The following is a 26,695-nucleotide window of genomic DNA, read 5'->3' as shown; positions in this document are numbered from 1 at the left end:
TGTTTAGCAATCGGGCCGGGTTTTAACCGAACGGGCTCTATCGGGCCTGGCGGGCCAGGCCTAGAATTGACACCCTTAGTCTGCATGATAACACTTTTGCTTCTAGGTTATGTTTCTATTCCAAAAATTATTTTTTGTTTTTCTGTTACTGGGACAAATTTCTAGGCAAAAAAACGAGTTTGTAAACGCACAATAATTTCTATACTTGAGTCAGAAAAGAAACAAAAACGCTTTTGTTATGTACAATCATTTATGTTTGTAAAACTTCTATAAAATTTCAAAAATGTCATTGAATTATCAAAAATTTGGTGGAGGTGGCGGTGGAGGTGATGGTGGTATGGAGGAGCTGAGGTGGTGGAGGTGGTGGCAATGGAGGCAGTGGTGGGGGCGGTGGCAATGGCGATGGTGGTCGTGGTGGCGGTGGCGATGGAGGTGGAGGTGGTGGCAGTGGTGGTGTGGAGGAGGTGCGGAGGTGGAGGTGGAGATGGAGGTGATGGTGGTGGTGGTGGTGGTGGCAACGGTGGCAGTGGTGGCGGTGGTGGCAACAACAGTGGTGGAGGTGGAGGTGGAGGTGGCGGTGGCGGTGGCGGTGGTGCTGGCAGTAGCAGTAGTGGCAGTAGTGGCGATGGAGGTGGCAGTAGTGGTGGAGGAGATAGAGGAGGTGGTGGCAGTGGTGTAGGTGGTGGAGGTAGCGGCGGCAGCGGTGGTGGTGATGTTGGTGGTGGTTGAAGTTGCATTGGAGATGGTGTTTATTTTGAACGTGAAATTATTGTTTTGCCCATCAAATTAACATGTGTTCATTAAAGAGCAACCCACCCCCCTTTTTTTCCTTTTATTGATTGGACAGAGAAGCTTCAAATTGGAGCTTCTTTTTTTCTATTTCTTAACAAGTTTTTTGTTCCGGTTCATTCCCAGGAACCAAAAAATGAACCTGTGTTAACAAATAGATTTCTCTTATGTTGTTTGCTTTTAGGAACAAAAAAAAAACAAAGAAATCGATAAACATAAGTGTTTATGCAGGCCCTATGAATCCACCTCTACTTTCCCACCCGGGATTGTCTAAATGACACGTCTATGGGTGTATTTAAAACTACACACCTGCCTTCATCTTATTTCCAAAAGCTCTTAAGTCACAATAAAAAAGAGTTCTCAAAATAATTTGAAAGTGACTTATCATTACATTATGGGAAAGGTTTTCATGCACTAGGGGGTAGGTTACGATGTGTCAAGGGGTTTGATTATTTCAACCCCTTCTTGTCCTCATCCAAAGGTCAGTGCTTGACCATGCAAGCTTGCATGGTCGTGCATGAAACCTTTTGCATTATGTTATTATCATTTCAGTTATATATATGAAACTATAGAGATTACCCTCATTTAAAAAAAATAAAAAATAAAAAACCAAAAAGACTAAGTTTCTCTCCACCACTCGGTGAATGGAAAACCACCATCCTAGGGTTCACAAACCCCTCCTAGGTTTTAGTATCTTCACAGAATACCCTCCTGATGCTCTTTCCCACCCTCGGTGAATGGATCCCATTCACTATGGCTGAAGAGAAACGTGGTCCTTAAAAAAATATATGTTATACTACAATGGTGAAAAAGTATAGTTATAAATAATTTAACACCTTTAGGGGTGTCAATAAAAAAACTCCCTTAGTTAAATGCACAGTTTTTTAAAACCAAATCGGGCATCAAAACGAAAATTGTCTGATTTTAGTTTTGGGCTAAATACACATACCTCTCTAAAATGTACTCAATATTCCTCATGCACCCCTAAGGTTCTGACAATTCCACACGCACTCCTTGAAAATTTCACGTACACCCTCTACTTTTTAACCTAAAGCCATTTAAGTCCACATCGTTCATTTCAGGCGTTAGACGTTAAAATTGTCAGTTCTACACTCCATGACAAAATAAATCAAAGAAGCAGATCAACTGAAAAGAGGAACTTTCAAGCCACATTATGAAAAATCAGTTGCTAACACTAGGAAAAGTGTTAAACATGGAGTCCAAGGGATCCCTTAGACGAGATAAACATGGCTACTTGCCGAAGTTTGATTTGCCAAGTGGAATTGGCACCCTTTTGCACCGTTGATAAAAAAAATTAACTCATGAGATGTAAATTGGATGATTTGAATGGGGTTGTGTGACCCTAGGACATTCTAAGGGCTGTGGAGTCCTTCATAAATTTATGTTTTGAGGAATCCTTTTAGCAAACTATTGGTTTATGGATTTTCTCCTTGGCTAAAGTGAGGTAAAGAGAGAGAATCAAGAAACCCTAAGTGTGGGGAGTTAAATCTGAAATTAACACTTCTCTCTTGAGACAATGGCGGTCTCCAACCCCTTCCTCTTCAAAGACTAAGAAGAGTGAAAAAAAGGGTAGTTGCTGAATTCTCAACTCCAACCCTCATCAACAAAATGGTAAAGATGTTAACGGGTAGTCGAAAACTCGTATTCGATCCGTGTTCATATCCATTTAAGAGAATCTGTATTCCAAAAATCACTATCTGAAAACTATCTGAATCCATCCAAAAACTAATCGGATGTTATCCAAATCCGTCTGAATATAATTAGATACGAATATGATAATATCACTATCCGACCGAATGCGATCCGTTTACATTCTTAATGGATAGGTTATTTTTCAAACACTGAATTAAATTACTGGGGATGCTCTGCAAATACAATATAGGAGAGAAGTCATCATTTATATAGTAAATACAAATAACACGAAAAGATGGGAGATAGAGAGACGGGAAAAGGAAAAAAATAATGTCGAATTTACAATGTTATTGATGGAAACCAGGTGACATAACATAGCAGAATCCCTTCACCTGAAACTAAATCCAATATAGTTGATTGACATCGCAAGTTTCATTTTGCTCCATCAATTCAGTTGTCGAAATCAAATATTGACCTCAAGCATGATCTTTAAGAAATGACATCTTCTATTTTCACAGTAAGAGATTCGGGCTATTAAAAACTTCTCTATTTCTCCAGCAATGACGTATTGCATCGACCGCTAGGGAAGGTCTTATACTAGGTCTAAACCAAGACTGGAGATTGCCAGTTCCACACTCCATGACAACATAAATCAAAGAAGAAGCTCAACCGAAAAGAGGAACTTTCCAACTGCATTATGAAAAATCAGTTGTTAACACTAGGAAAAATGTTAAACATAGACTCCAAGGGGCCCCTTTGACCAGATAAACATGGCTACTTGCCGAATTTTGATTTGCTAAGTCGTATTGGCACCCTTTTGCACCATTGATAAAAAAATTAACTCATAAGATGTACATGGATGATTTGGATGGGGTTGTGTGACCTTAGGACATTCTAAGGGTTGTGTATACGTAGTCCTTCATAAATTTATAAATACAAGTCTCTCTCAGGTTTTGAGGGATCCTTTTGGTAAACCATTGGTTTATGGATTTTCTCCTTGGCTAGAGTGAGCTAAAGAGAGAGAGTCAAGAAATCCTAAGTGTAGGTGAGTTAAATCTGAAGTTAAAGTTTCTCTCTTGAGACAATAGCGGTCTCCAACCCCTTCCCGTTGTTAATTTTCAATTAGGTAAGGTTTTAACCCATCTTTTGTTTGTCTATATCATTTAAGAGCAATGGAAACCATATTTAGCATCATCACCATTCACATCCATTCCACGTACTCCAAGGAGATGGTGTTGTGGGTTCCGCGATTTGCCCCAGAGGAAAAGAAAGGTTCCTCCATCCTCGAAGGGGGTGTCTTTCTTGCAACCATAGTTATCAAGGTGTCGCCTAGGCAGGGCCTTGGCGTCCAGGTGGTATGGTAAAGGCTTGGCGTGAGGCCGCTTAATGTAAATCACTAAAGGCGTGCACCATGGTCACCAAGGCGTCCATTAGGCGGTGCCTTGGATGCCTAGGACGTCATATTGACCAAGGCATCCGCCTACTTGTTTTAGTTTCTTTTATTTTTTTTTTAAATAGCTACATTTTTATTTTTGGTTTATTCTCATTCAAACTTTACTATTTGATGTTGTGCATGTTTTTAATGTGTGTGAGATACATGGGATCAACACTTTAAGTAAAGCAAATCGTGAGAAGGATTCACTTCAACTTCAACTCCTCCATTCCACGACCTTCAAGCTACTAGGTCAACACTTTCGGACTTCCTCCTCCATCCGACTGTGAAAGTGAAACCAGTCTTCTTCGTTTGGACTTCCTCCTCCATCTAGCTGTGAAAGTGAAACCAGTCTTCCTCCTTTGGACTTCCTCCTGCGGCTCACTCAACTCACGGTATGTATTTGTTTTTTTTTTCCTACGCTTCTTCTTCTTCATCTCTCACTATGACTGAGAGTCTTGAGACTCACGACATTCATAGTTTTTTTCCCCTTGTTGCTCTGCTCACAACGAGGCAGCCTCACTTGTCCCTCCTCTCATCCACTGACCGACCTTTTGCTCCTCATGGTAACCCTTACGTTTATTTTTCTTCTTCTTCTTCTTCATCATCTCTCACAGTGACTGAGAGTATGAGACTCACGGCCTTTTTTTGTCCCCCTGTTGTTCTGACCTCTGCTCCTCACTGTGGCTGAGAGTATAAGACTCACGACCTTCTTTTTTTTTTCCTTCTTCTTCTCCGATAACCATCTCTCATTATACCTCTTTTTGGTTTATTCATGGCTAATGGCTTCATGCTGCGGCAGTGTGCTTCTTCTTCTCTACTTTTCTGCTATATTTTTTTTCTTTGTAATGATTCATGGCTTCATGTTGCTGCTTCTTCTTCTCTACTTTTCTGTTTTAATTTTTTTTTCTTCTTTGTAATGATTAATTGCTTCAATGCTTCATGTTTTTTCTTCTTCTCTACTAACATGTTGTGATGCTTCTTTGTTTTTTTTTTTTTTTTTGGTAACAATGTAACATTGTAACATACTGCTGAGTGCCTATGCTTCAACTCCCGCTGCTTTGCCTTCTTTACTTTTCTGTTTTATTTTTTTTCTTTGAAATTGATTCAACTCATGCTATGATGCTTCTTTTTTTTATTCGAAATTGTGTTAATACTTTTATTTTGTTATGTAATTAGGCTATTTTAGTAGTAAATATAAGTATATAACTGGTATATTATAAAAATAATGATGGAATGCGATTTATACCGCTTAGGCACTGCTTAGGCGTTGCCTAAGTGCTTAAGCGCTGAGGAAGCACCTTGAAAACCTTGGATTGCTTAGCGCCTTGACAACTATGCTTGCGACCCTTATGATATCTACTTGATTGGGGTTCATTCGTTCTCATGATGACCTTTAAAGTTGTCGCTTCCTATCAATGATGGTCTTATTGAAGTGTATGAACATTTCATGCCATGGGTGGACTTACTTAAGGGCTTATGATAACCATTGAGGTTGCCAATTGCTGCTACACATGGGAAGACCAACCTCATTCATTGATGTTTGATATCCAAAAACCACTGTACACAAACCATCTTGCACACTATGAAGCTTAAGTACTGAGGTTATCTAAACAAAGTATAATAGGCTTTTCACATTAAGATACAAAAGTAGGAATCACCAAAAACATACATGAATATGTAATGTCTCAATAGTTTTCACCATGGATCCCCCAATTTTCTCAAAAACTCCCCCGATGAGCCTTACACATGCTCACCAATGTCCCCCAAGTTGCTTAAAGACTCCCCATGTGAGCCTTACATGTGCTCACCAGGTATCCCCCCCCCCCCAATTTGCTCAAAAAATCCCCCAGTGACCTTACACATGCTCACGAGGGAACCCAAAATTTGCGCAGAAATTTCCTCGATAAGCCTTACACTAGCTCGCCAAACTCTCCATGTAAGCCTTACACCTACTCACCAGGATCCCCCAAATTACTCTGAAAACCTCCTGAGAAAGATTCGTGTTTCTTATCTGGACTCCTTTGCATTCATAAAATACTTTTCATGCATTGGATTATAGGTTCTTACCTCTCACATATTTTACCCTTACAGTTTACAACACAATCTGATGCACATGCCACACCCATGAAAGTCAATAGTATCACCCTGATGTACACTTTTTCACTATGGTGATCAATAGTATCACCCCAAAATCTTGTTTTTGCCAAGGATGATTGGAAAATATATGTTTCGTTTTCTCCTGCACCCTTGAGCATGGTACAGGAAGGACCTAACTCATCCCTGACAAAAAGTTGGGTCAATTCTGTGACTTTTGCTACTACATAATCTCAATAAAAGAGGGGCATTCTATAATCATCCCATTTTGTCACGCTAGGGGATGCACAAAACGATGATGAAATCTTGTCTTGGAATGGTGTGTGGAGCCTACTTTTAAGAGGAAACGCCTCCCTGATCTTAAACCTAAAATATGGTACTCCTTCCCTCAAGTGTCTTTCTGAAAACTGCACTTAAAAAAACCAAATTACCCTTGGAAGGGTTTGACTTGCTAAATGACCTGACACCCTTTTATTATTATCTTATATGAATTAGTTTCTGGTGAACCCAAAACCCGAAATATTTCTCAGAAAAGGATTTCAACCAAAATAGTGACTGATTCTTATTCCATTGGATAGAGCTCAAAGATTTATTTCCAAAAATACCAAATTTATAAGTTTTTAACCTCCAGATCAAAAGATAAGATATTTTAAAGATTTTAAGGGTTTTTTAACCAAATTTAACAAACTGGACAAACCTCGGCCTAAACTGATTGGAACCACCTTGGCTCAGCCTAGGAGAGGGTCATTTTTGGCCAAACCAACTCCTGGTCCACTTTGGAGTGATTGGGCTAGGCGGCTCCTGTTGGAGCCTCAGGAGCAGCTGCCAAGGATCTATTAGGAGCAGCCCAAGCTCTCGTAGGAGCGGCCAAGGGCATCTACTATAGGTGTGACAGGGTTTGTGGTTTTAGTCACCACTAATCCTTCCATACAACATTTTTGCCCAGATAAAACCCATTTTTTGACCCTTGGATTCCTATCTAACATGTCCCAAGGCCAAGATTACTCCCTTCCCTTTCCTTCTAGGTGATAGCCATCTATAGGTGATTTAATCCCAACCATTGAAGGCCAAAACCCTAAATTTAAGGGCTACGAATTATCACTAGCATCACCCACCCCTTCCCCTTTTTGTGTCATCAAATATTCACCTCTCCCCTTGGATTGGGTGTATATTCACTTTCCAAAGTATTGAATTAACATCCATAGGAGATGTCATGGAGACCACTACTAAATCAAAGCTAAACTCTAGATCTAATAGTGGGGAAGATTACTACCAACATTCCGCCCATTGTGGCTTAGCAATTTTGCCCTTATCCACCTTCCAAAGAGGGGGTGGTTTAATCTTGAACCTACAATATATAAAACCCTAAATCCAATGGTGGAGATGTGTGACCACCATTGACCACCATTGAGATTTTCTCTTTATTTTTTGGCAATCAAATCTTATCTATGTTGTGAATCCCACATTCCTAAGGAAGGAGTTGCCTTCCTTGTGAGAGTTAATCCTAGCCCTAGATCTTACACCTTGTATCCAATGGTGGTAGTTGATTAGTACCATTAAGTTTCCATATAGAGAAGGAGGGCCCTCAATTCTATAAATAAGAGGCCTACCCCATTCTAGGACATGGTGAGATATTGATACATGGTGTGGTCATTGTGAAGGCACTTAAGAGAGAATGAGCAAGTCGTCTACATTTGGCACACTTGAGAGAGAGAACGAGACTTGAGTGTTCACCACTTGAGCTCCAAGCGCCCCCAACCCTCTAGTCAATTGTGCAGCAAAGATATAACTCTTTCTACCATAGCCCCTTAAATTTATAGAACTTTTTTATGCTTAGCCGTTACAATGTAGTTTTACAAGGGTGAGGTTGTTGTCCATAGTGAGACTACAAAATCACTAATATTTTATACTTAATTCTATGCACAAATAGAGTTAAGTTCTGATTTTTGGAGGGTTATCTCTATTGCGTGTGAAAAGCTCTGTCGCCCGGTTCGCCCACGGATGAGCTTGCAAAAACCGAGTGAGAGCAAGAGAGCCGGTGTGGCTCCAGCCAAAGATTCTCTAACGTTCAAGTCAGGTCTCCAGTACAATAGCGTAACAGCTTAGTCCAAAGTGAGGTGAGAGTTTGAGCTCCATACCTGAGTATTTATAGAATGTGGTGAGGCGGTTGGAGGAGTCCATGTATGGTAAGAGTCTTCTGTTGGTAGGGCTCTTCCGCACAGGGCGGAGTAGAGAGTTATTTTCGGGGTCTGTCTCTCAGTAAGGTAAGAGTCCTTATGGGAGAGTGATTCAATCCCATGCGGGATTACGACCCGATTCGTATCCCATAATTGTCGGGACACGCTGATGTGGCACCGTGATCTCCGAAGCGCCGTTATGGAGGTTTCTGGAGAGGGCTCAGCCTTGGACAGCCGTAGCCTCGGTGCTCAACCACGGGCGGCCATGACCTCAGTGCTCGGCCTAAGTTCTAGGCGCTGGGCGGCTGCGGTCTCCGTGCTTGGTCTTGGCCTCGGTATATGTGGCATGGGAGTTTCCCCCGATCATGTGGGAGCTCGGCGGAGTCATGGCGGCCGATCTTGGGCCGACCTATATGGGCTCGGCTCAGGGCTCGGCAGACCTGAGCCTCGGCCATGGAACTTGGCCATGTTGAGGAGATTACTTCCTTGCTCTGCACTTGGTGTAGCTCTGCGCACCGGGTGCTCGGCCCGGTCCTCGACGGGCTAAGTGTTCGGCCTCGATGCTCGGCAAGGCCAGAAATAAAGTGCAATCTCTTTCTCTGAGTGAACGATTCGGCCCGGCCTTGGACGGCTTGGCTCAATCCTAGGATTTGGTCTCAGCATGTCCACGTGGTGACCTCTGATTGGCTGGGAAATCTATGACTCATCACGAGCCCCCCACTTATCATGGGTCGGCTCGTCCTTGGTGAGTACAATCTCTCCGTTTGCTGACTGTTCTCGCATGTCTTCATATCTCCTGCAGATTCCTTCGTGCACTTCGGCCAAGGCGTACTCGACCCCTTTTGGTCTGAGGCACCAGAGGAGAGGAGCCGAGATAGCTCTCTTGTATAATATGCCATCGATCATTGTGTACTTCACGGCTCGGATCTTAACCTTTCGTACTTCACGGCAGCTGATCATTTTCCAAGTAGTTTACGATCGGGTCCATCTAGGTCGGCCCGTCTTCCTCAATGTGTTTGATACTTTCTTCTTATAAAGAGGGCTTCTCAAGAATCTCTATGTATATTGATCGGCTCAGATTTGGGAGGTCGGCCTCGGCCAACCTTGACAAAGAGTCAACCACGACATTCTCCTACCTCGACACTCGGATCATCTCGACGTGTTCGAGCTCGGAGATCAGTGCTCGGGCTTGGCTCAGGTATGCTACCATTCCTTCATCCTTTGCCTCCTACTCGCCATTGACTTGGTTGATGACCAGTTGCGAGTCGCTCCATACTTTCAGTCGGTTTGCCCCTATGGCTTTGCTGACTCGGAGTCCGACTAGAAGGGCTTCATACTCGACCTCGTAGTTGGAGGCTGGAAACTTGAATCTCAGGGTGTATTGTATGTGAAAGCCCTCGGGGCTAACCAACATCAAGCCTACTCCACACCTGACGGAATTGCTCAAGCCATCAACATTCATGACCCATGATTGTTCGGTTTCGGACTCGACCTCAGCCTCTCCTGCTGATTCAGCATGCCGCACCTCGGGGTCGAGTATAGTGCATTCCACTATAAAATCCGCCAGAGTTTGTCCCTTTATCGTTGTCCTCGGCTGGTAGCTTATGTCATACTCGCTCAGCTCTACTACCCACGTGATCAACTGACCCGACACATCCGGCTTATGCAGTATCTTCTTGAGGGGTTAATCGGTTAACATCGTGATTGGATGAGCTTGAAAATATGGCCTCAACTTCCTTGCGACCGTGACGAGGGCAAATGGTACCTTCTCAAACTTGGAGTATCTAGTCTCGGCATCGACGAGAACATGGCTAATGTAGTATATGGGGTTTTGTGCACGGCCTTCCTCCTTGACCAGTACCACGCTGACTGCGACCGGGGTCGTGGCGAGGTAAATTTATAGTTCTTCTTTAGGATCAGGTCGGGAGAGTAGAGGTGGATTCTCCAAATACTTCTTCAGGTCTTTAAAAGCTTGTTGGCACTCATCGGTCCATTTGAAATCCTTCGGGCTTCAAATGTTCTTCAAAGTTCTAAAGAATGGGAGACACTTGTCGCCCGATTTTGACATGAACCGTGCTAGCGCCGTAACTCTTTCGTTCAGCCTTTGTACTTCTCATATCATCCTTGGAGGGCTCATCTCTTGAATGGCTTGGATCTTCGTCGGGTTGGCCTCGATGCCCTAAATAGAGACCATAAAATCAAGGAATTTTCCCAAAGTTAAGTCGAAGGCGCATTTAGAGGGGTTCAACTTCATTTGGTTCTTTCTCAGCACGCCGAAGGCCTCTTTCAAGTCGGCCAAATGATGCTCAGCCTTCAAGCTCTTCACCAACATGTCGTCTACATAGACTTCCATGTTTCTACCGATCTATTCACGAATATGTAGTTCACCAACCGCTGGTACGTTGCTCCGGCGTTCTTCAACCCGAACAGCATGACCTTGTAGTAAAAATTTTCTTGGTCAGTTCTGAAAGCCGTGTAGGACTCGTTCTCTTCGTGCATTAGAATTTGATTATAGCCGGAGTATGCATCCATAAAGCTCAGCATCTCGTGCCCGGCAGTGGCGTCGATTAAGAGGTTAATCCGAGGCAGCGGGAACTCATCTTTCTGGCACGCCTTGTTGAGGTCAGTGTAGTCAGCGCACATCCTCCACTTTCCATTCGGCTTTGGAACCATGACGACGTTCGCCAACCAAATCGGGAACTTTTCTTCCCGGATGAACCCTAACCGTTGGAGCTTCTCTACTTCTTCCTGGATCGTGACTTGTCGGTCGAGGGCGTAATTCCTTCTCTTTTATTGGATTGGCTTTTGCCTCGGATCCACGTGGAGTCTGTGCTCAGCTATGTGCCTCGATATGCCTGGCATGTCAATGGTTGACTAGGCAAAGACGTCAGCATTCGCCTTCAAGAAGGTTTCGAGCTTATTCCTTTGTTCTTCGCTCAGTAATGATCCGAGTTGTACTGTCTTTGTTGGATCTTCATCGCTGAGGGAGAATGGGATGATGTCTTCCACAGCTCTTCTACGCCTTTCAGTGAGCTCATCCCGTCGGTCTTCAGGGAGGTGCTTGACACACATTGCCATTCTTCGGACATTCCCCTTATTTTGCTTGACGAAGGCGGTATAGTACTCTCAGGCTTTCTTTCGATCACCTCGGATTTCTCCGATGCCGTTCTCCGTGGGGAACTTCATCTTTAAATGCATCGACGAGATTATGGCTTGGAGAGCAGTCAATGATGGGTGGCCGAGTATGGCATTGAAAGTTACCTCCGATCGTACTACTATAAAGTTGACTTGGATCGTCGGTTGACATGGACCTTGCCTGAACGTGACCAGTAGGTCAATTGAGCCCTTGATTATGGCAGCGGCTCCTGAGAACTAGTGGAGAGAGGTCCCTTCCGATTTTAGTGCATCATCCCTAAAGCTAAACTGTCGATAGACATCGAGCGATATGAGGTCTATAGATGCCCCCGTGCCGACCAATACCCAATGAACGGGTCTTTTCACGATTTCCACCTGCACCACCAGAGCATCATCCTAAGGCAAACTTATACCTTCGAGATCGACCTCGATGAAGGAGATGGTCGCCTCGGGCTTCGGCTTTTTGCTTGGCATCTCCGTGACCCCAACGAACCGTGCATTCGCCTTGGCCTTCGGGGTAGACTCTTATTCGAGCTCCCCAAGGATGGTGTATATGGGGGCCCCCTTGTCATTGCTCGGCCAGGATCCATCATCTTTCCTTTCGGTTCGGTCCTTGGGCTCGTCGTGCTTGGCCCTTCGGCCATCTGTCCTCGGCTCAATCTTTCTCCTATCACGATCCTCGGGTCGCCGACCCCCACGTTCTTCTGAGCTTCCTTTGACATATTGCTTCAGGTGCCCTGCCTTTATCAGCTCTTTAATTTCTCTTTTCAGCTGATAACAATCATCGGTGTCGTGATCGGTGTCCTTGTGGAATTGATAATACTTGTTGAGATTTCGGGATGATCCGACTTGCATCGGTTGGAGTACGGCGGATGTACCCGCCATCCTGTATTTGCATCAAAATCTCCTTACGCGAGGTATTCAGTGGGGTGTAATCGGGGCTCTGAGCTCGGTCGGTTCTCTTGGCCCAACAGTCATCCTTGGGCCACTTTTCATCTTTACTGTTATCAGTCGTCGGCATTTTCTTCTTGGCCCTGCCTTCATTCCCCTTCCGGGCTTAGAGCACCTCCGCCATATTTGTAAACTCATTGCACCTCTCCAAGAGCTCGACCATATTTTTGGTTGGCTTCTGGGCCAAGTCCTTGAGGAGGTCCATGTCAGTGAGTCTATTGCTCATCGCGGTATGGGCCGTAGCCTCATCCAAATCCTTGATGTCCAAGGACTCTTTGTTGAAATGCGAGACGAACGCTTGGATCAACTCATCAGACTGCTGCTTCACGCTAAGGAGGTTGACCGTCGTCTTCCAGTGCTTCATGCTACTCTGGAAGCGCATCACAAAGGCTCGAGCAAAGCTTGTTATGGAGTTCGATGGCAGCCACGAAAACCATGAGGTCACCGCGCCCTTGAGAGACGAGGGGAAAGCCCGATAAAAAACAATTTCTGTTCCCCCATATATAGTCATCATCGCGTTGAAGTAATTGATGTGATCCGTCGGGTCCGTGGTTCTGTCATATCGGTCGAAGGGGGAGGCTTGAACCCGGCCAAAAATGGCACGATCATGATCTTGGGAGGATAAGGGTGCCACCAGACAAGCGAGTAGGCGCCCGGGGTCACCAGTTTCTTCAGTCCCTTAACTTGCTCAGCCAACTCTCATAGCCTGCTTTCCAGCTCAGTTTCGGGGGCTCGGCCTTTCGGCTCATCAGGTCAGTGCAAGTTGTCCTCTTCATTCGGCCGAGGTCAACGATTCTGCCCCTTAGCTCAGGATCGGCTCTCTCGGTCGTCCCATTGAGGTTGGCCATTCTGGTCCGCTCGATCAGCATCACCCCTCCTTATTCTTCTTTCCACTTGGAAATTGGACCCACGAGGGCTTCTCGGCTGCTCTTCTCGGAGAGGCGGGCTTCGACGCCAGGGGGCTACCTCCTGTTGTTCTCGGTATGCCCTCGGCTGTCCGTCCTCTCTGAGTTGGCCTAAAAATATCAATTTTCTTGCTACCGATGTCGCTTATTCGATCTCTCGCCCGGCCCTCGGGCTCCGATGATGCTCCTGCTCTTCTCGTTGAGCACTCTTGTTGGGACGCTGAGGAGGAGTTTTCTGACGGGGCGGATGAGACGACCAGGCTCGGCTCGGCTTGGCTTGGCCTGACGTCGGCCACCATTCTTCTGCAAGTTTCCCTCAATGAGCACCGGTGCCAAGGGGGGTGCGATTGGTGGCTAGCCTAGTAACCCGTCCTGGGCCATCTGTCCCATGAGAGTTCGCAGCATCTCGTTGGTATGCAGTAGTTGAAGTTGGACGTCCATAACTTGGCGGTTGTTCGTCGGGGCTTCCGAATCCAAATTTCCAGGCACGGGTGGTGGCAGCGGCAAATTCAGCCCTGGATGGTTCGGATTGGCCCTCGCCCGTCCTTCTGCCATCGTGCCCAGCACAGTTCTGCCATTTCCACCATCCACTGCGGCAATCGAATTGCCCGTGGCGCCCACGCTAGGCTGCGCACCTCCCGCTCGCGAGGGTCTTCCAGTTGCACCTTGTCGCTATCTCTCAGGGGGCGACGAACGTCTCGCCTGCCTTTTCGGCTACGGCTCTTCTCCGTGGGAGGCAGAACCATGTTGCCCTGATCTTATCTGCACAACCACTGTCTTCACTTTCTCGATTGGTAGAAACAACGATGACTTGTTGACGTCGTTCCCACAGACGACGCTAAATTTGTTGCGTGTGAAAACCTCTGTCGCTCGATTGGCCCACGGATGAGCCTACAAAAATCGAGTGAGTGCAAGAGAGCCGGTGCGGCTCTGGCCAAAGATTCTTCGACGCTCAAGTCAGGTCTCCAGTGCAACAGCGTAACAACTTAGTCCAAAGTGAGGTGAGCGTTTGAGCTCCATACCTGAGTATTTATAGAATGTGGTGAGGCAGTTGGAGGAGTCCTTGTATGGTAAGAGTCCTCTTTTGGTAGGGTTGTTCCGCACGGGGCGGAGTGGAGAGTTATTTTCGGGGTCGGTCTCTCAATAAGGTAAGAGTCCTTATGGGAGAGTGATTTGATCCCATGCGGGATTGCGACCTGATTCGTATCCCATGATTGTCGGGACACGCTGATGTGGCACTGTGATCTCTGGAGCGCCGTTATGGAGGTTTCTGGAGAGGGATCGGCCTCGGACAGCCGTGGCCTCGGTGCTTGGCCTTGGGTGGTTATGACCTCAGTGCTCGGTGCTGGGCAGCCGCGGTCTCCGTGCTCGGTCTTAGCCTCGGCATAAGTGGCATGGGAGTTTCCCCCGGTCATGTGGGAGCTTGGCCGAGTCATGGCGCACGATCTTGGGCCGACCTGTATGGGCTCGGCTCAGGGCTCGTCAGGCCTGAGCCTCGGCCATGGAACTTGGCCATGTTGAGGAGATTACTTCCTTGCTCCGCACTTGGTGTAGCTCCGCGCACCGGGTGCTCGGCTCGGTCCTCAGCGGGCTAAGTGTTCGGCCTCGGTGCTCGGCCAAGCCAGAAATAAAGTGCAGTCTCTTTCTCTGGGTGAACGGTTCGTCCCGGCCTTGGAAGGCTTAGCTCGGTCCTGGGATTCGGTCTTAGGACGTCCTCGTGGCGACCTTTGATTGGTTGGGAAATCTATGACTCATCAATCTCTTCGTTAATTTATATATTTTCATATTTTTTGTTTCTTTTGCCTTGGTTTCTGTACACATTTTGTAAGTGATTTTCAGATTTCTAATGTTTGGAGGGTTAAATCTATTTTTTTTCTATGATTTATGATTGTCAACACATATATTAATGTTTCCTACATATTTATAACAATTGTGGTGATTTTTAGATTTTTTGTTTTTTTTTTATATTTTTCTATGATTTTATGTTTACTAGCTATAGTTACATACATTTAGGAGTATTTTGAACTTTGGCCATACTACTCCATTTTCGTATTTGAAAAATTATAATATATTCTTTCAAAAGTTAAAGAAGCATTAAGAAAGATGAAAGCTGGCATGACTCCAGGCCCAGATAAGATTCCAATAGAAATGTGGAAAACCCTAGGAGGTTTTGGGGTTATTGGCTAACCAAGCTATTTAACAGGATTATGAACACAAGAAGGATGTCAGATGAATGGAGGAGAAGCATTTTAGTTCCAATTTACAAAAATAAAGGTGATATCCAGAGCTGTAATAACTATAGAAGTATAAAGCTAAAGAGTCACACTATGAAACTTTGGGAGAAGGTTATTGAAGCATGTTTGAGAAGAGATACTCATATTTTAGTTAATCAGTTTGGCTTTATGCTAGGTGGATCCATAATAGAAGCTATCTACTTATTGAGGTGGCTCATGGAAAGGTAGAGAGATAGCAAGAAGGATCTCCATATGGTCTTCATTGACCTGGAAAAAGCCTATGACTGAGTCCCTAGAGAGTTAATCCAGCTTACTCTGGTGAAGAGAGGAGTTTCGAGTAAATATGTGCTGGTTTTTAAAGATATGTATGAGGGTGTGGTGACTAGTGTAAGATCTGTCGGAGGTCAGGGAAAGAAATTCCCAGTTATGATTGGGTTACATCAGGGATCCATCTTAAGCCCTTATCTATTTGCGCTTATCATGGACGAACTAACCAAGAGCATTCAAGAAGTAGTCTCATGGTGTATGCTTTTTGTTGATGATATAGTTCTGATGGATGAGACAAAAGAAGGGATCGAATCTAAGTTAGAGCTATGGAGATCAACCTTGGAAACAAGAGGCCTTAAGAGTAGTAGAACGAAGATGGAGTATATGATGTGTAATTTTAGTCACACTATGATGGATACTGATATGATTTGATTGAGAAAAGGGAGATGCCGCAAAGTGACTATTTTAGATTTTTGGGGTCTATCATAAATAAAGAAGATGACATAGAGGAAGAAGTTTCACAGAGAATTAAAGTGGGATGGATGAAGTGGAGAGGTGCGTCCGGAGTGTTGTGTGGCCAACCTATTCCTTTAAAGCTTAAAGAAAATTTCTATAGGATTGTTATGTGAACGGCCATGATGTTTGAAGCAGAGGTTAAGCAGTGTCAAATTGATAAACTTTGTGTAGCAGAGATGAGGATGTTAAGATGGATTTGTGAAAAAATAAGAAGGATAAAGTACGGAATGAACTTATTATATCGGACTTGTGAGTTTCCCCGATTAATGACAAACTATGAGAGAATCGTTTAAGGTGGTTTGATCATATTTAATGGAGGCCTAGGGATGCCCCAGTAAGGAGGAGTGATATGATTCCGATTGAAGGAGCTAAAAGAGCTAGGGGCAGACCTAAAATGACTATAGGAGAAGTGGTGAGGAAGGACATGCATAGGCTAGGGCTTGTTCCAAGTATGACCTCAGACATAGCCTATTGGAGGGCAAGGATCCATGTCGCAGACCCCATTTAGCTGAGATTCTCCTGACGTAGTATAATCAAATTCTAATACAAAGTAGTATGCCTCTTTTCTCTTACTATCTTTCATCTTTCATCATTCATTTTTCTATTTATTTCTCATCTTTCATTTATCCTTGTCCTTTTTCATCTCTCTTCTCTTTCCCCATCTCTCTTTTCCCAGCTTTTCTTTCCCTTTTTTGGTTAGAACTCTATTTTCCTTACTTTGTATTGTTTGGATCCATGTAACCGACCCCATTAAGTTGGGATAAGGCTGCGTTTGTTGTTGTATTTTTCTGTTGTTCTATGACAATAATATATTCAATGTATTTTTTTAATATTTTTACGCAACTTCCTTATATTTATTAGGGACATTTATGAAACACCCCCTTAAAATGGATCAAAACTTAGATCACCCCCTGAAATTTGAAAATACTCAAATCACCCCCTAGAATAGAGCCCAATACTCAGATTCCACCCTACCGTTAGTGGTCCACCGTTAAACGATGAAGTCAGCCACTTAAATAATTTTTAAAACCCTAAACTACCCTTGTGCAACATAAAGTTACAATATTACCCTTGCAGAGAAAACCCCCCCAAATTCTAATGTTTTCTTCTTCGTTCTTCATTCTCTTCCGAAATGAGCTGCAACTCCAAAACTGAAGTTCGCTGGACTGAAGAAAGACAATGAATTTCCTCTTCTTCCTATTTGCTTTTCTTCTTCTTCTTCCGCCAGCACCACCATCATCGCCACCACTGCAGCGGTCGATCCTCTTCCACCGCCATGGCTGCCACCAATCACCCTCTTCGCAGCAGCAACATAAGAGCTTTTTTTTATCTGCCATCCAACCCCTCACCCTAGCTACTGCACATCACCACAGTCCCGCCACCATCCACCTCAATCACCCACCACCAAACATCTCACCGCTGTACACCACCGCAACAAGCCCAGCTCTATCCCGTCCCTGTGCATCCCATGTGCATTGTAAATCTGTGGCGAAGCAGAAACGAAATCCCTCAAACCCATCTGAAACTGAAACCTAATTACCACTAGTTTCTCTGATAAATGTAAAAATAACCCACAAAACCATTTTCAAAATTGGTGGAAACCATAATGATGAGATGCATACAGAGTTTGCAATAGGAACAAGAGCCATGAATTTAATCGCTAGTCAAAGAATCCAAAAGTGAAAAAACAATCGAACCAACAAAACGCATTCCAAATTACTCATAATATGGAATCTTGAAGAACAAAAACGAAAGTAGAAAAATCAGGCTTTATTGTTCATCTTTCCAAGCACAAGTGCATGTTGGTGTTTGATTTGTTCAATAAAAAAGAACGAAGAAATGAACTCCAAAATCAAACGGGTTCTGCCAAAATTCCAGGGACGACATAGGTTGAAGGGCTTGATGATTGTGGCGATGCAGCGAAGGAGGCCACTGTGCTTGCACTTGCAGACCAAAGTTAGGGCTCCTCCCAGGTTCTTAGTGACGTCGGAGAAGATGCAGTGGACAGGGCGCTCGTACAAGGAAGAGGTGGGTCATTGGGTGAGTGCTTATTTGTCTCTTTCCCTCCTCTGCTCTCTCTGTCACCCAAATTCCTTAAAAAATCTAACCAAGCGACTTGGGGTGGAGATGAACAGTGACTCTCCTACCCTTTACCTTTCCTGTCTTTTAGCCCTAGAAGAAGAAGAAACGCAGAGAGGAAGAAGAGGAGATCTGTGTTGAAAGAAAAAAAAAATTAGAACACCAGAAGAAGAAGAAAAAGTATGAGGTTAGCCGATTAAAACCCTAAGTCGTGGGGTTATTGAAACCCTAAGTAAAGAGAAGCAGCGGCAGTGCGGCGGCGGCGGTGCTGCCAGCGGAGTTGCAGGGAAGGGGTAGGGTATCTTAGGTTGAAGATGATGGAAATGGCAGTATTGTAAATTTAATTCTAATGATTTAGTACAAGGGTAAAATAGTCTTTTTACACCAATAACTAACCGCAGACTAGCACCGTTAGTGTAGAGGGGGTGATCTGAGTTTCGACCCATTTTCAGGGGGTGTTTCATAAATTTCCTTATTTATTATTTCAATATAGTATTTCTTGCATAACAGGGGGATTCTAGTCATTTGGCCATTCCATCCCTAATTTCATTTTTCACAAATCAAAGTTTTTTTTTGACATTTCATGGTATAATAGGAGTATGTGTAATTTTCTTATAATTTTTTTTATTCATATTATATTTTTCATTGCATCTTGTATCCTATTACATAATATGGTATTTTGGTCATTTGATTAATTTACCAAATTTCAAAATTTATAAAATTTATAAAATATTCCCTGTAATTATTTTAATAAATAATGTTTAGGTAAAATTTATTATAATTTTCCGTATTTTTTAAGTTGATTTCATATATATCATATCTAAGGATATTTTAGTCTTTTGGCCATTTTACCTTAATTTAATTTTCATAAATTCATAAAATTTTATATTTTTTTATGATACTATAGTTAGACATAAAATAGGTAGTTTCATGCATTTCTATATTTGCTTCATTCATATTAGGTTAGATTAAAACAACAACAACAACAATTCAGCCTTATTCCAACTAAATGGAGTCAGTTATATGGATTCTTACCTTCCAATCAGCTCTATTCGAGGTCACACTGGATACAAGACCTAAGCTATGCATGTCTTTTCATATTAGGTTAGATTGCATTCCATAAATAGCCTAATTAGGGTTTTTGCCTTATTTAGCATCTTGCATTTTTAGTAGGTATACTATTGTGTACCAATTTTCCCTACGTAGTGCAGGTGGAATAAGGTAAGTATATAGACTTTCCTTATTAATTATATTTTATTTCTTAAGTGGAATTACTTTTCTTTTCTTATTCAAATTAGTTTCCTTATTTGTATACTAACCTTCCTTGTAGTATACATCAATTTGGATACTTGGGATACTATTTGCAAACCAAAACAGGAGGGTGGCTTGGGATAAAAGTTGAGCATATGATCCAACACAACATCAGTAATGGTGAAGGTACAAGGTCATAGCTTGATCTGTGGCATCCAGAGAGAGTTTTCATCAACAAATTAGGTGATCAGATACATTATGATGTAGCTTCCGATAAACTATCTATTGTGCAATTGATTATGGTTGATTAGGGGTTGGGACCTGGTACCATTTAGATCAAGAGACACTGTAGGAAGTATGGAGATAACTCAACAACATTAAAAGACTTAATGGTTTTGAATCGGATCAAATAGTTTGGAAAGTAAATAGCTCGGGTCTTTTTACTTCAAGATTAGCTTGGGAGTTAATCAGGATTCCAAGTACTAAGGTTAATTGGGCAGCATCTGTGTGGTTTCATTTGAGTATACCCAATAGGGGTGAAACAAGGCCGGGTTTTTTAAAACTCTAACCCAACTCTGAGTCCTCTTAGCTCAACCCAAGCCCAACCTGGCCCTAGGTCCGGCTGAGATATCTTAGCCCAGGTGCAACCCTGCCGGGCTTAGCCCAACCAGCCCAGACTTGATTGACCCTGATCAGGCCGGGTTGGCCCTAATTGTCCTTGATTTTTTCCATTTACATCATCCTATGCATTAAATAAATGAGACACATGTGATTGGGTATTGGACTGTTTCATATTCAATTGAGTATTAGACTTTTCTTTGGGTTAAAAAACTTAGCCCAATCTTAAAATTGTAAATATTTTCGTTCAATAGATAATTTGTTTTTTTGTAACCAACAAATAATTAGATACTAAACAAAAATTATAAAATGTAAACAATAAATTGTAAAGCATAACCTACCATAGGGCTGGACCGGGTTGGGCTTAGCTCGAGGCCTCAACCTTAGGCAGCCCGACCTTGACCCAGGGCCTAAAAATTACAACCCTAACCTACCCTCAGGGTTGAAAAATCCAACCCAGGCCCTGTTCGGGCTCAATTCTATGCTTCTTGGAGATGCTTAGTTGATGTGTTTCCTACCTTTGACCAGATTCAGAAGAAGAATGTGCATTTGTTGCCATCCTATTATTTATGCTAGTCTAGATCAGAATGTAGAAATCACCTATCCTTTGAGTGCAATTTCTCTAGAAAGGTCTAGAGCAATATTAGCCAATTGTGTTCTGCTTGGAATCTGAGGTCTGATGTTATGTTGGAAGTCGAGTGAGTTGCAAAGGAGTTTAGAGGTGACCATGTTGGTAGCATTGGGAAGGTAGCTTTTTGTGCAACTATTTCTTACTTGTGGATGGAGAAGAAATTCCTAATTTTTCGCAACAATATTAGTTCCAGATCCACCATAGTTGGGGATATTAGATCAGATGTGATGAATCGTTTTTTATTTCCTTACATTATGGGTTAAAAATATTATCTCGCAATTATGACTTCTTGATAAATGGGAGGTGAATGCTCTATTGTCGGTTAATTTTCATTTGGTATTGAGTTCCCAACAGGGTCTGTCCTATTGGGGACTAATTTGTTGCCTTCCTGTTTGTATATTCATCCCCCCCCCCCCCCCTCTTTTTCTTGGTTTATAAATTTGATTTTATCAATAAAAAAAATGTAAACCTTCCTTATAGCATGATATAGATTTATAAGTATGATTTTCCTTATTGGTAAGTTTGAATTACTTTTCATATTTAATGTATTGTTGTGTGTGTGCTTAGGCTTAGAATATTTTATTTTCTAACTAAAATTCCTAAGTGCAGAAAGTCGATTTTTAAAGGAGTATACTAGTGTACCTAACATCTTTATTGGACCGTAACTTGATACTTACCCAATCTTATGGTTGGACCGGTACCAATTGAAATCAACCAGAACAAAGACTTTTTTAGTTAAATAAATTAACATACCATGTGAAGTTGTGAACCCCTAGATCCCTTGAATCTAGGCGATGACTCTTAAACACTACTGAGAGGTGCACTGTGGTGGCTCGTTTACATTTGTGGTCCTCAACAGTGTCTTCTTTTCTACCTATAGAGTCCTTGGACGTTGTCCCATTCCTTAGATTTCAATGTGTTTGATAAAAAAAATAACCGCAAGCGCACAGTATCAGTTGTAGATACGGGTCGAACTCAGGGAGGTCGGGTTGCTTAAATCTTTACTCTCAATATAGGTAAAGTGTACTCAACAAACAATTTTATATCTCTAAACTTAAACTAAGAAAAATACGGAGATCAACTAACAAATTAAGAAACTAAGTTAGGGTAAACAAAATTAACACAAAAAGTAAGAGAATGAGATGGGTAGAATGAAATTGAGATGAGCACTTGGGGATGAAATCCACCACAAGGTTAGGGTAAGTCAATGATCAACACATTAAAGCATTGCATATATCATAGTATAGGCCTATAGGAGATGCGGCGAAAAGGGCTAACATATCCTATGAGGAGTACGTATTTAATACACAATTAGATCTTAAAATCATGAACATGAATGGTGTCACAATGGCTACGGCGGCAATATTGCATATAATCCAATAGGATGACATGCACAATGTGGCAGTCAACAATTGTAAGCCCAAACAATGAACATGTCCATTAATACACAAGCATGCAAATTATCAACTCATCCTTTCCTCATGGTTTCATCCTACCCCAAGAGTTGAGGGCTTAGTTGGCCATGGAAAAATCGATGGAAGGAGAGGGAGTTGATGAAGAGAACATTCAAACTAAATTATAAAAAATAAAATCAAAAGGTCTTGAATTATTGAAGAAAAAATTCCAAGCTTAAACTTGAATCAATAACTTGAAGTACATCAATGGAAGACGGGGATGGGGAATGAAAAAGACAAAATTACAATGAAATTCTAAGAATGAAAAAGACAAATTACATTGAAATTCTAAGCTTAAACAAAGAAACTATAAAAATAGAGAAAAAATAAAAGAAAGAAAGCTAAAAAGACTAAGAAGAATGAATCCCTTTTTTAAGAGGGAGAAGAAAGAATGAGAGAAGAACGAGAGGGTTGACCCTTTTTATAGAAGAGGGAGGAGCCAAAATCGTTGGAGGGAGGAGGTGAGGTGGCATGAGGAAAAAAAAGGAAAAGAAATTTGGAGAGAAAGAAAGAAGGAAGAAAAAATCTAAAAAAAGGAAATATCTCCCCCCCCCCTCCATGTTTTCTTTTGCTTCCTTTATTGTTATTTTTTTATTTTATTTTTAAAGCAAGAGAGATGGGAGAGAGAGAAAACGTGGGAGGGAGGAGAGATTTTAGGAAAGGGATTTGGGAAAAGGGAGAGATAATATGAAAGCAAGAGAGAGAGAGAGAGAGAGAGAGAAGAGAGAGAGACTCACTCCAAGATTTATTCCTATGATTCGGTTGCTAGCTTTGACTTGGGCTTCACTCCAAAATTTTGGAATTTTAAATGTCACCAACAAATAGACCTTGGTCAAAAATACCCTTTCTGAAAAATCGATGGAAATATAGGCTGCACTTTGGTCTTCAAAACTTGGTTCAAGATGGGACTGGTTCTGGCCCACAAAGGTCTAGCTCTCTTGATCTTGGCCCTGAATTTGTGTCTTTTATCTTTTTAAGCTCGAATTCTCCAACTTCGGCCAAGATAAATCTAATACCTGAAAACACAGAAAAATACCTCGAGTAGCACTGTTCTAATAATTAAAATACAATAAATAAAGACAATAAATTCACATATAAATATGCTCATCACAATGCACCACCTACAAAGTTCTGTTGAATCTTGCTCTAATACCACTATTGAGACGAATGCACAAAAAAGCAAAAAGAAGAAAACACATCACAGGCAAACACAAAGAATTTATCATGGTTCGACATAATGCCTACATCCACCCAAGATAATTAGAGTAATTTTTATTAATCATAAAAGTTTTACACTTGTCTCCACCTCAGTATGTGATTCCCTCCTAGGTTTTCCCCACATAGAAAATAAACAGACACCTTAAAAACCCTTACTCTTGTACAATTATAAATTTACCCTTGTATATGTAATGGATCGAAAATCAACCCAGTAAACCATATATAAATAAGCCCTATACTAATTACAAGGGCCTTGTAGAATATAAGACAACCCCAAAACTAAACTCAAATAATTTCCACTTCTTAGACTTTTCACTCACTAACTTCTATCAAGAATTGTTGTATTATTATTTCAAAAAGCACTTTTTGAGTCAATGTATTATTTAAAAAAAAAACACTTTTAGAGTCAATGTGAGTCAAAGTTTCAAAAAAGTGTCTTTTGTTCATTCCCTCCTTTTTACCTTCCCTCCATTTTTTAGTTTGAATTTGTTGTGCACTCTTGTGTGCAAGAAGCAATATTGAGCTCAAGAATAGTCCCACATTGGTTGTGGGAGAGTAACTTGAGGAGTATATATATATGGTTGGTTCTTTAAGGTGTGAGCCTTTTGGAGAGGTAGTCACCTTTCTCTCTAGTGTGTGGGGGGTCCTTGGGGTGCTTTTGAATTACGCACGCACGCCGAGCCGAGCAGGGCTGTGGCCAAGGTCAGGGTCGGGGTCGGTGATGAGCACATTTATGTGTAAAATCTAAGGGCATAAAGCATGCATTTTACCACATTGGATAGAGTTACTCAGTGTTTTCTTGTGCTTTTCAGGTTTTTGGGCTATTTATTGCTATTCTGGACTATCGGGAGCTGCATGTCCAAATTTACACGTAAAGCTGCCCAATGTTTTTGCATGAATGTGTTCAGAACTAAATTTTGAGCAAGATGGATGTGACAGAACTCAGTTACGCATTCGTTTAGGCCTCCATGCAGTTGATTATTCTTTTCAGTCTAAGAAAGGATAATGGGTCAGAAATGAGCTGTACTGCAAGGCCATAGCCATTCTGCCACTTCCCAATGGTACTTTTGACATTAAAGAAAGTATTTCTAATCAATGGTGGAGATCTACTGCAAGTACAGGACCATTTCAACAATTTTTCAATCTTGAAGAGAGAGAAGAGCTGCTACCCCTATGGGGGGACCCACACTGTCTACACCCTCCACGATTTTTTTAGGGACAACACTGTCCACGATTTTTGAGCACCATGGCTCCACGATTTTTAGAGGACAACTTGGGTATTTGATTAATTGATTGAGTGGAATCCTAGTCATCACCCTTATTCTCTCTCTCCTCCAACTTTCCAAGGGCACTTTTGGAATTGTACTATGGATAGATTTCTTTTGAAAAATATTCTCTCATCCATGGAAGGTTGAAAAGTCAAAGATGCCTTGATCTCATTGCTTGGAGAAGATATCTACAAAGAAAAGGAAGCACAAGTATAGAATTAGAAAGTCCACTTTTGGAAAAATAGAAGGTTTATGTAGCTAAGGTTCTTATTTCTCCCTCTTTCTATTTTTTCTTTTTTTTCTTGGGATTCAAGCTACGTAAAGGAGGAAGGAGAAGAGAATCTTCTCTTATTTTTGGATCCTCTCTCTCTCTCCCCTCCACGGTTTTAGAAGGAGACGAGCTCCCAAAACCGTGGAGCCCCTCCCCCTCTTCTTCCTTCTCCCTCCTTCCCCTATAAATACCCCATGGGTTTAGCCTTGTAACTTGTTCATTGATTAATAGAAATCTCTTCTTCTCCTTCTAATTTTTGGCTTTCTAAGTTCTTAGTTTGATTTATGAGTTTTATTCCATGGTTGTAATAGGTTTAATTCATGCTTTAATTTCAATTTATGTCTTCAATATGGTTGTAATCCTTTAATTCTAGTTTAGTTTTAAAGCTTTCTAGTCTAGGTTTCTAATCCTTGTGAGAAGAATTAGAGACTTAGAAGAGGAAGCCATGAAAGGATTATTCAAGTGTTCAAGCTCCTTCAACTACATTCATGCAATGCCTAATTAATTCATGCACTTACAACTTTGGTAAAAGGGAGTATTAGTTCTTAATTTTTAGTTTTTTCTTCTTCTTCTTAATCTGTAAATTTTATTTTTAGTTTCTTCTTCTTCTTAACCTTCTAATTCCTCCATTGTTTTTATTTTAATCACACTCTCACCACCTCTATTCTATCCATTATAGTAGGACTCTCATTCTCTATTTTTTATTTTATTTCCCATCATCCACCTCTCTAATTCAATCATGCTTTTAGGATTTTATTTTTTAGTTACTATTATCATTATGTATTATAATAGGGATTTAATTTAATTATTTTGTTTTAATTTCAGATTTGGTAGCGTTCTTTCAAGTGTGAGAAGCAAGCAATTTCAATCCGATTCAAGCACCTTCGGGTTTTACATCTCCAATCTCTTAGTCTCAATCTCCCTCTCTAATCTCTTTCTTTTGTTTTTTTTTATGTGGTTGTGGTGTGTGACTACGATTTATTCCTTTCAATCCACGTTAGTATTGATAGGTTAGATGGATATGTGTTAGGACGCCAATTCAATTCGTTAGATACGTAATTTCGCTAGATGCTTGTGAATTAGGATATGTTAATTTAATTATCATTAGTTTAATTCTACACTGTAATTAATTTGGTTCACTTTGCATTGCTTTAAAGTGAGTAAGATAGAGTGGCGTACATCTCCTTGAGTTCGACCCGTAGTTACGATTGATCCGTACGCTTGCGGTTATTATTTCTTGCAAACAGTCGGGGTGTGGGTGTGGGCAACACCTTATTTTTAGATAGTAGAAGTTTTGCACTTTTGAGTTTTAATTTTCATTTTAAAACTCGGTTTGGTTCACCCATGGGTCATCTATATTGTTGAACCGTACATGCCTATTTGTACACGTATACGAATAGATACACTCTTCCCTGTACGTGAAGGAAATATGTACTGTCTCACCTGTATTCGTATGGATATATCCCTTCATGAAAGGGTACTCCAGCACTATAAATACCAAGTCTTGTCTGTCATTTTATACACACAACATAAACGAATTGTCTCTGCAACAGTCCGTTCTAGAGACCTGTCTTTTACTGTATTTTTTTTTTAATTAATAGAGGGCTAGTATAGCCGTTTGGTATCCTCAGTACTCGTATCAGGTTCTGCAACCTATACGTTTAGGAGTTGTTTCATCTTCAAGGGTTAGGTGCAAGGTCAACCCCGTTGTAGAAGTGGGGGCATCTAAAACCTTAAGGAGAGTATTTG

General features: G+C 41.8%; 1 protein-coding gene across 1 annotated transcript; it reads right to left on the bottom strand.

The window, feature by feature from the left end:
- Nucleotides 1-12,340: 12,340 nt before the first annotated feature.
- LOC122647432 lies at nt 12,341-12,745 on the bottom strand. The gene has a single exon (XM_043840823.1). It carries the CDS (start codon nt 12,743-12,745, stop codon nt 12,341-12,343), a length of 405 nt encoding a protein of 134 aa, XP_043696758.1.
- Nucleotides 12,746-26,695: the final 13,950 nt, after the last annotated feature.

This window comes from Telopea speciosissima, unplaced genomic scaffold (genome assembly GCF_018873765.1).
Source record: "Telopea speciosissima isolate NSW1024214 ecotype Mountain lineage unplaced genomic scaffold, Tspe_v1 Tspe_v1.0046, whole genome shotgun sequence".
In the NCBI taxonomy this organism is placed as follows: Eukaryota; Viridiplantae; Streptophyta; class Magnoliopsida; order Proteales; family Proteaceae; genus Telopea; species Telopea speciosissima.
This window is presented reverse-complemented; position numbering and strand designations above follow the sequence as displayed.

Bases quoted from the DNA above. Each gene is read 5' to 3' on its own strand.
- LOC122647432 (XM_043840823.1), bottom strand. From the start codon at position 12,745: ATGACTATATATGGGGGAACAGAAATTGTTTTTTATCGGGCTTTCCCC.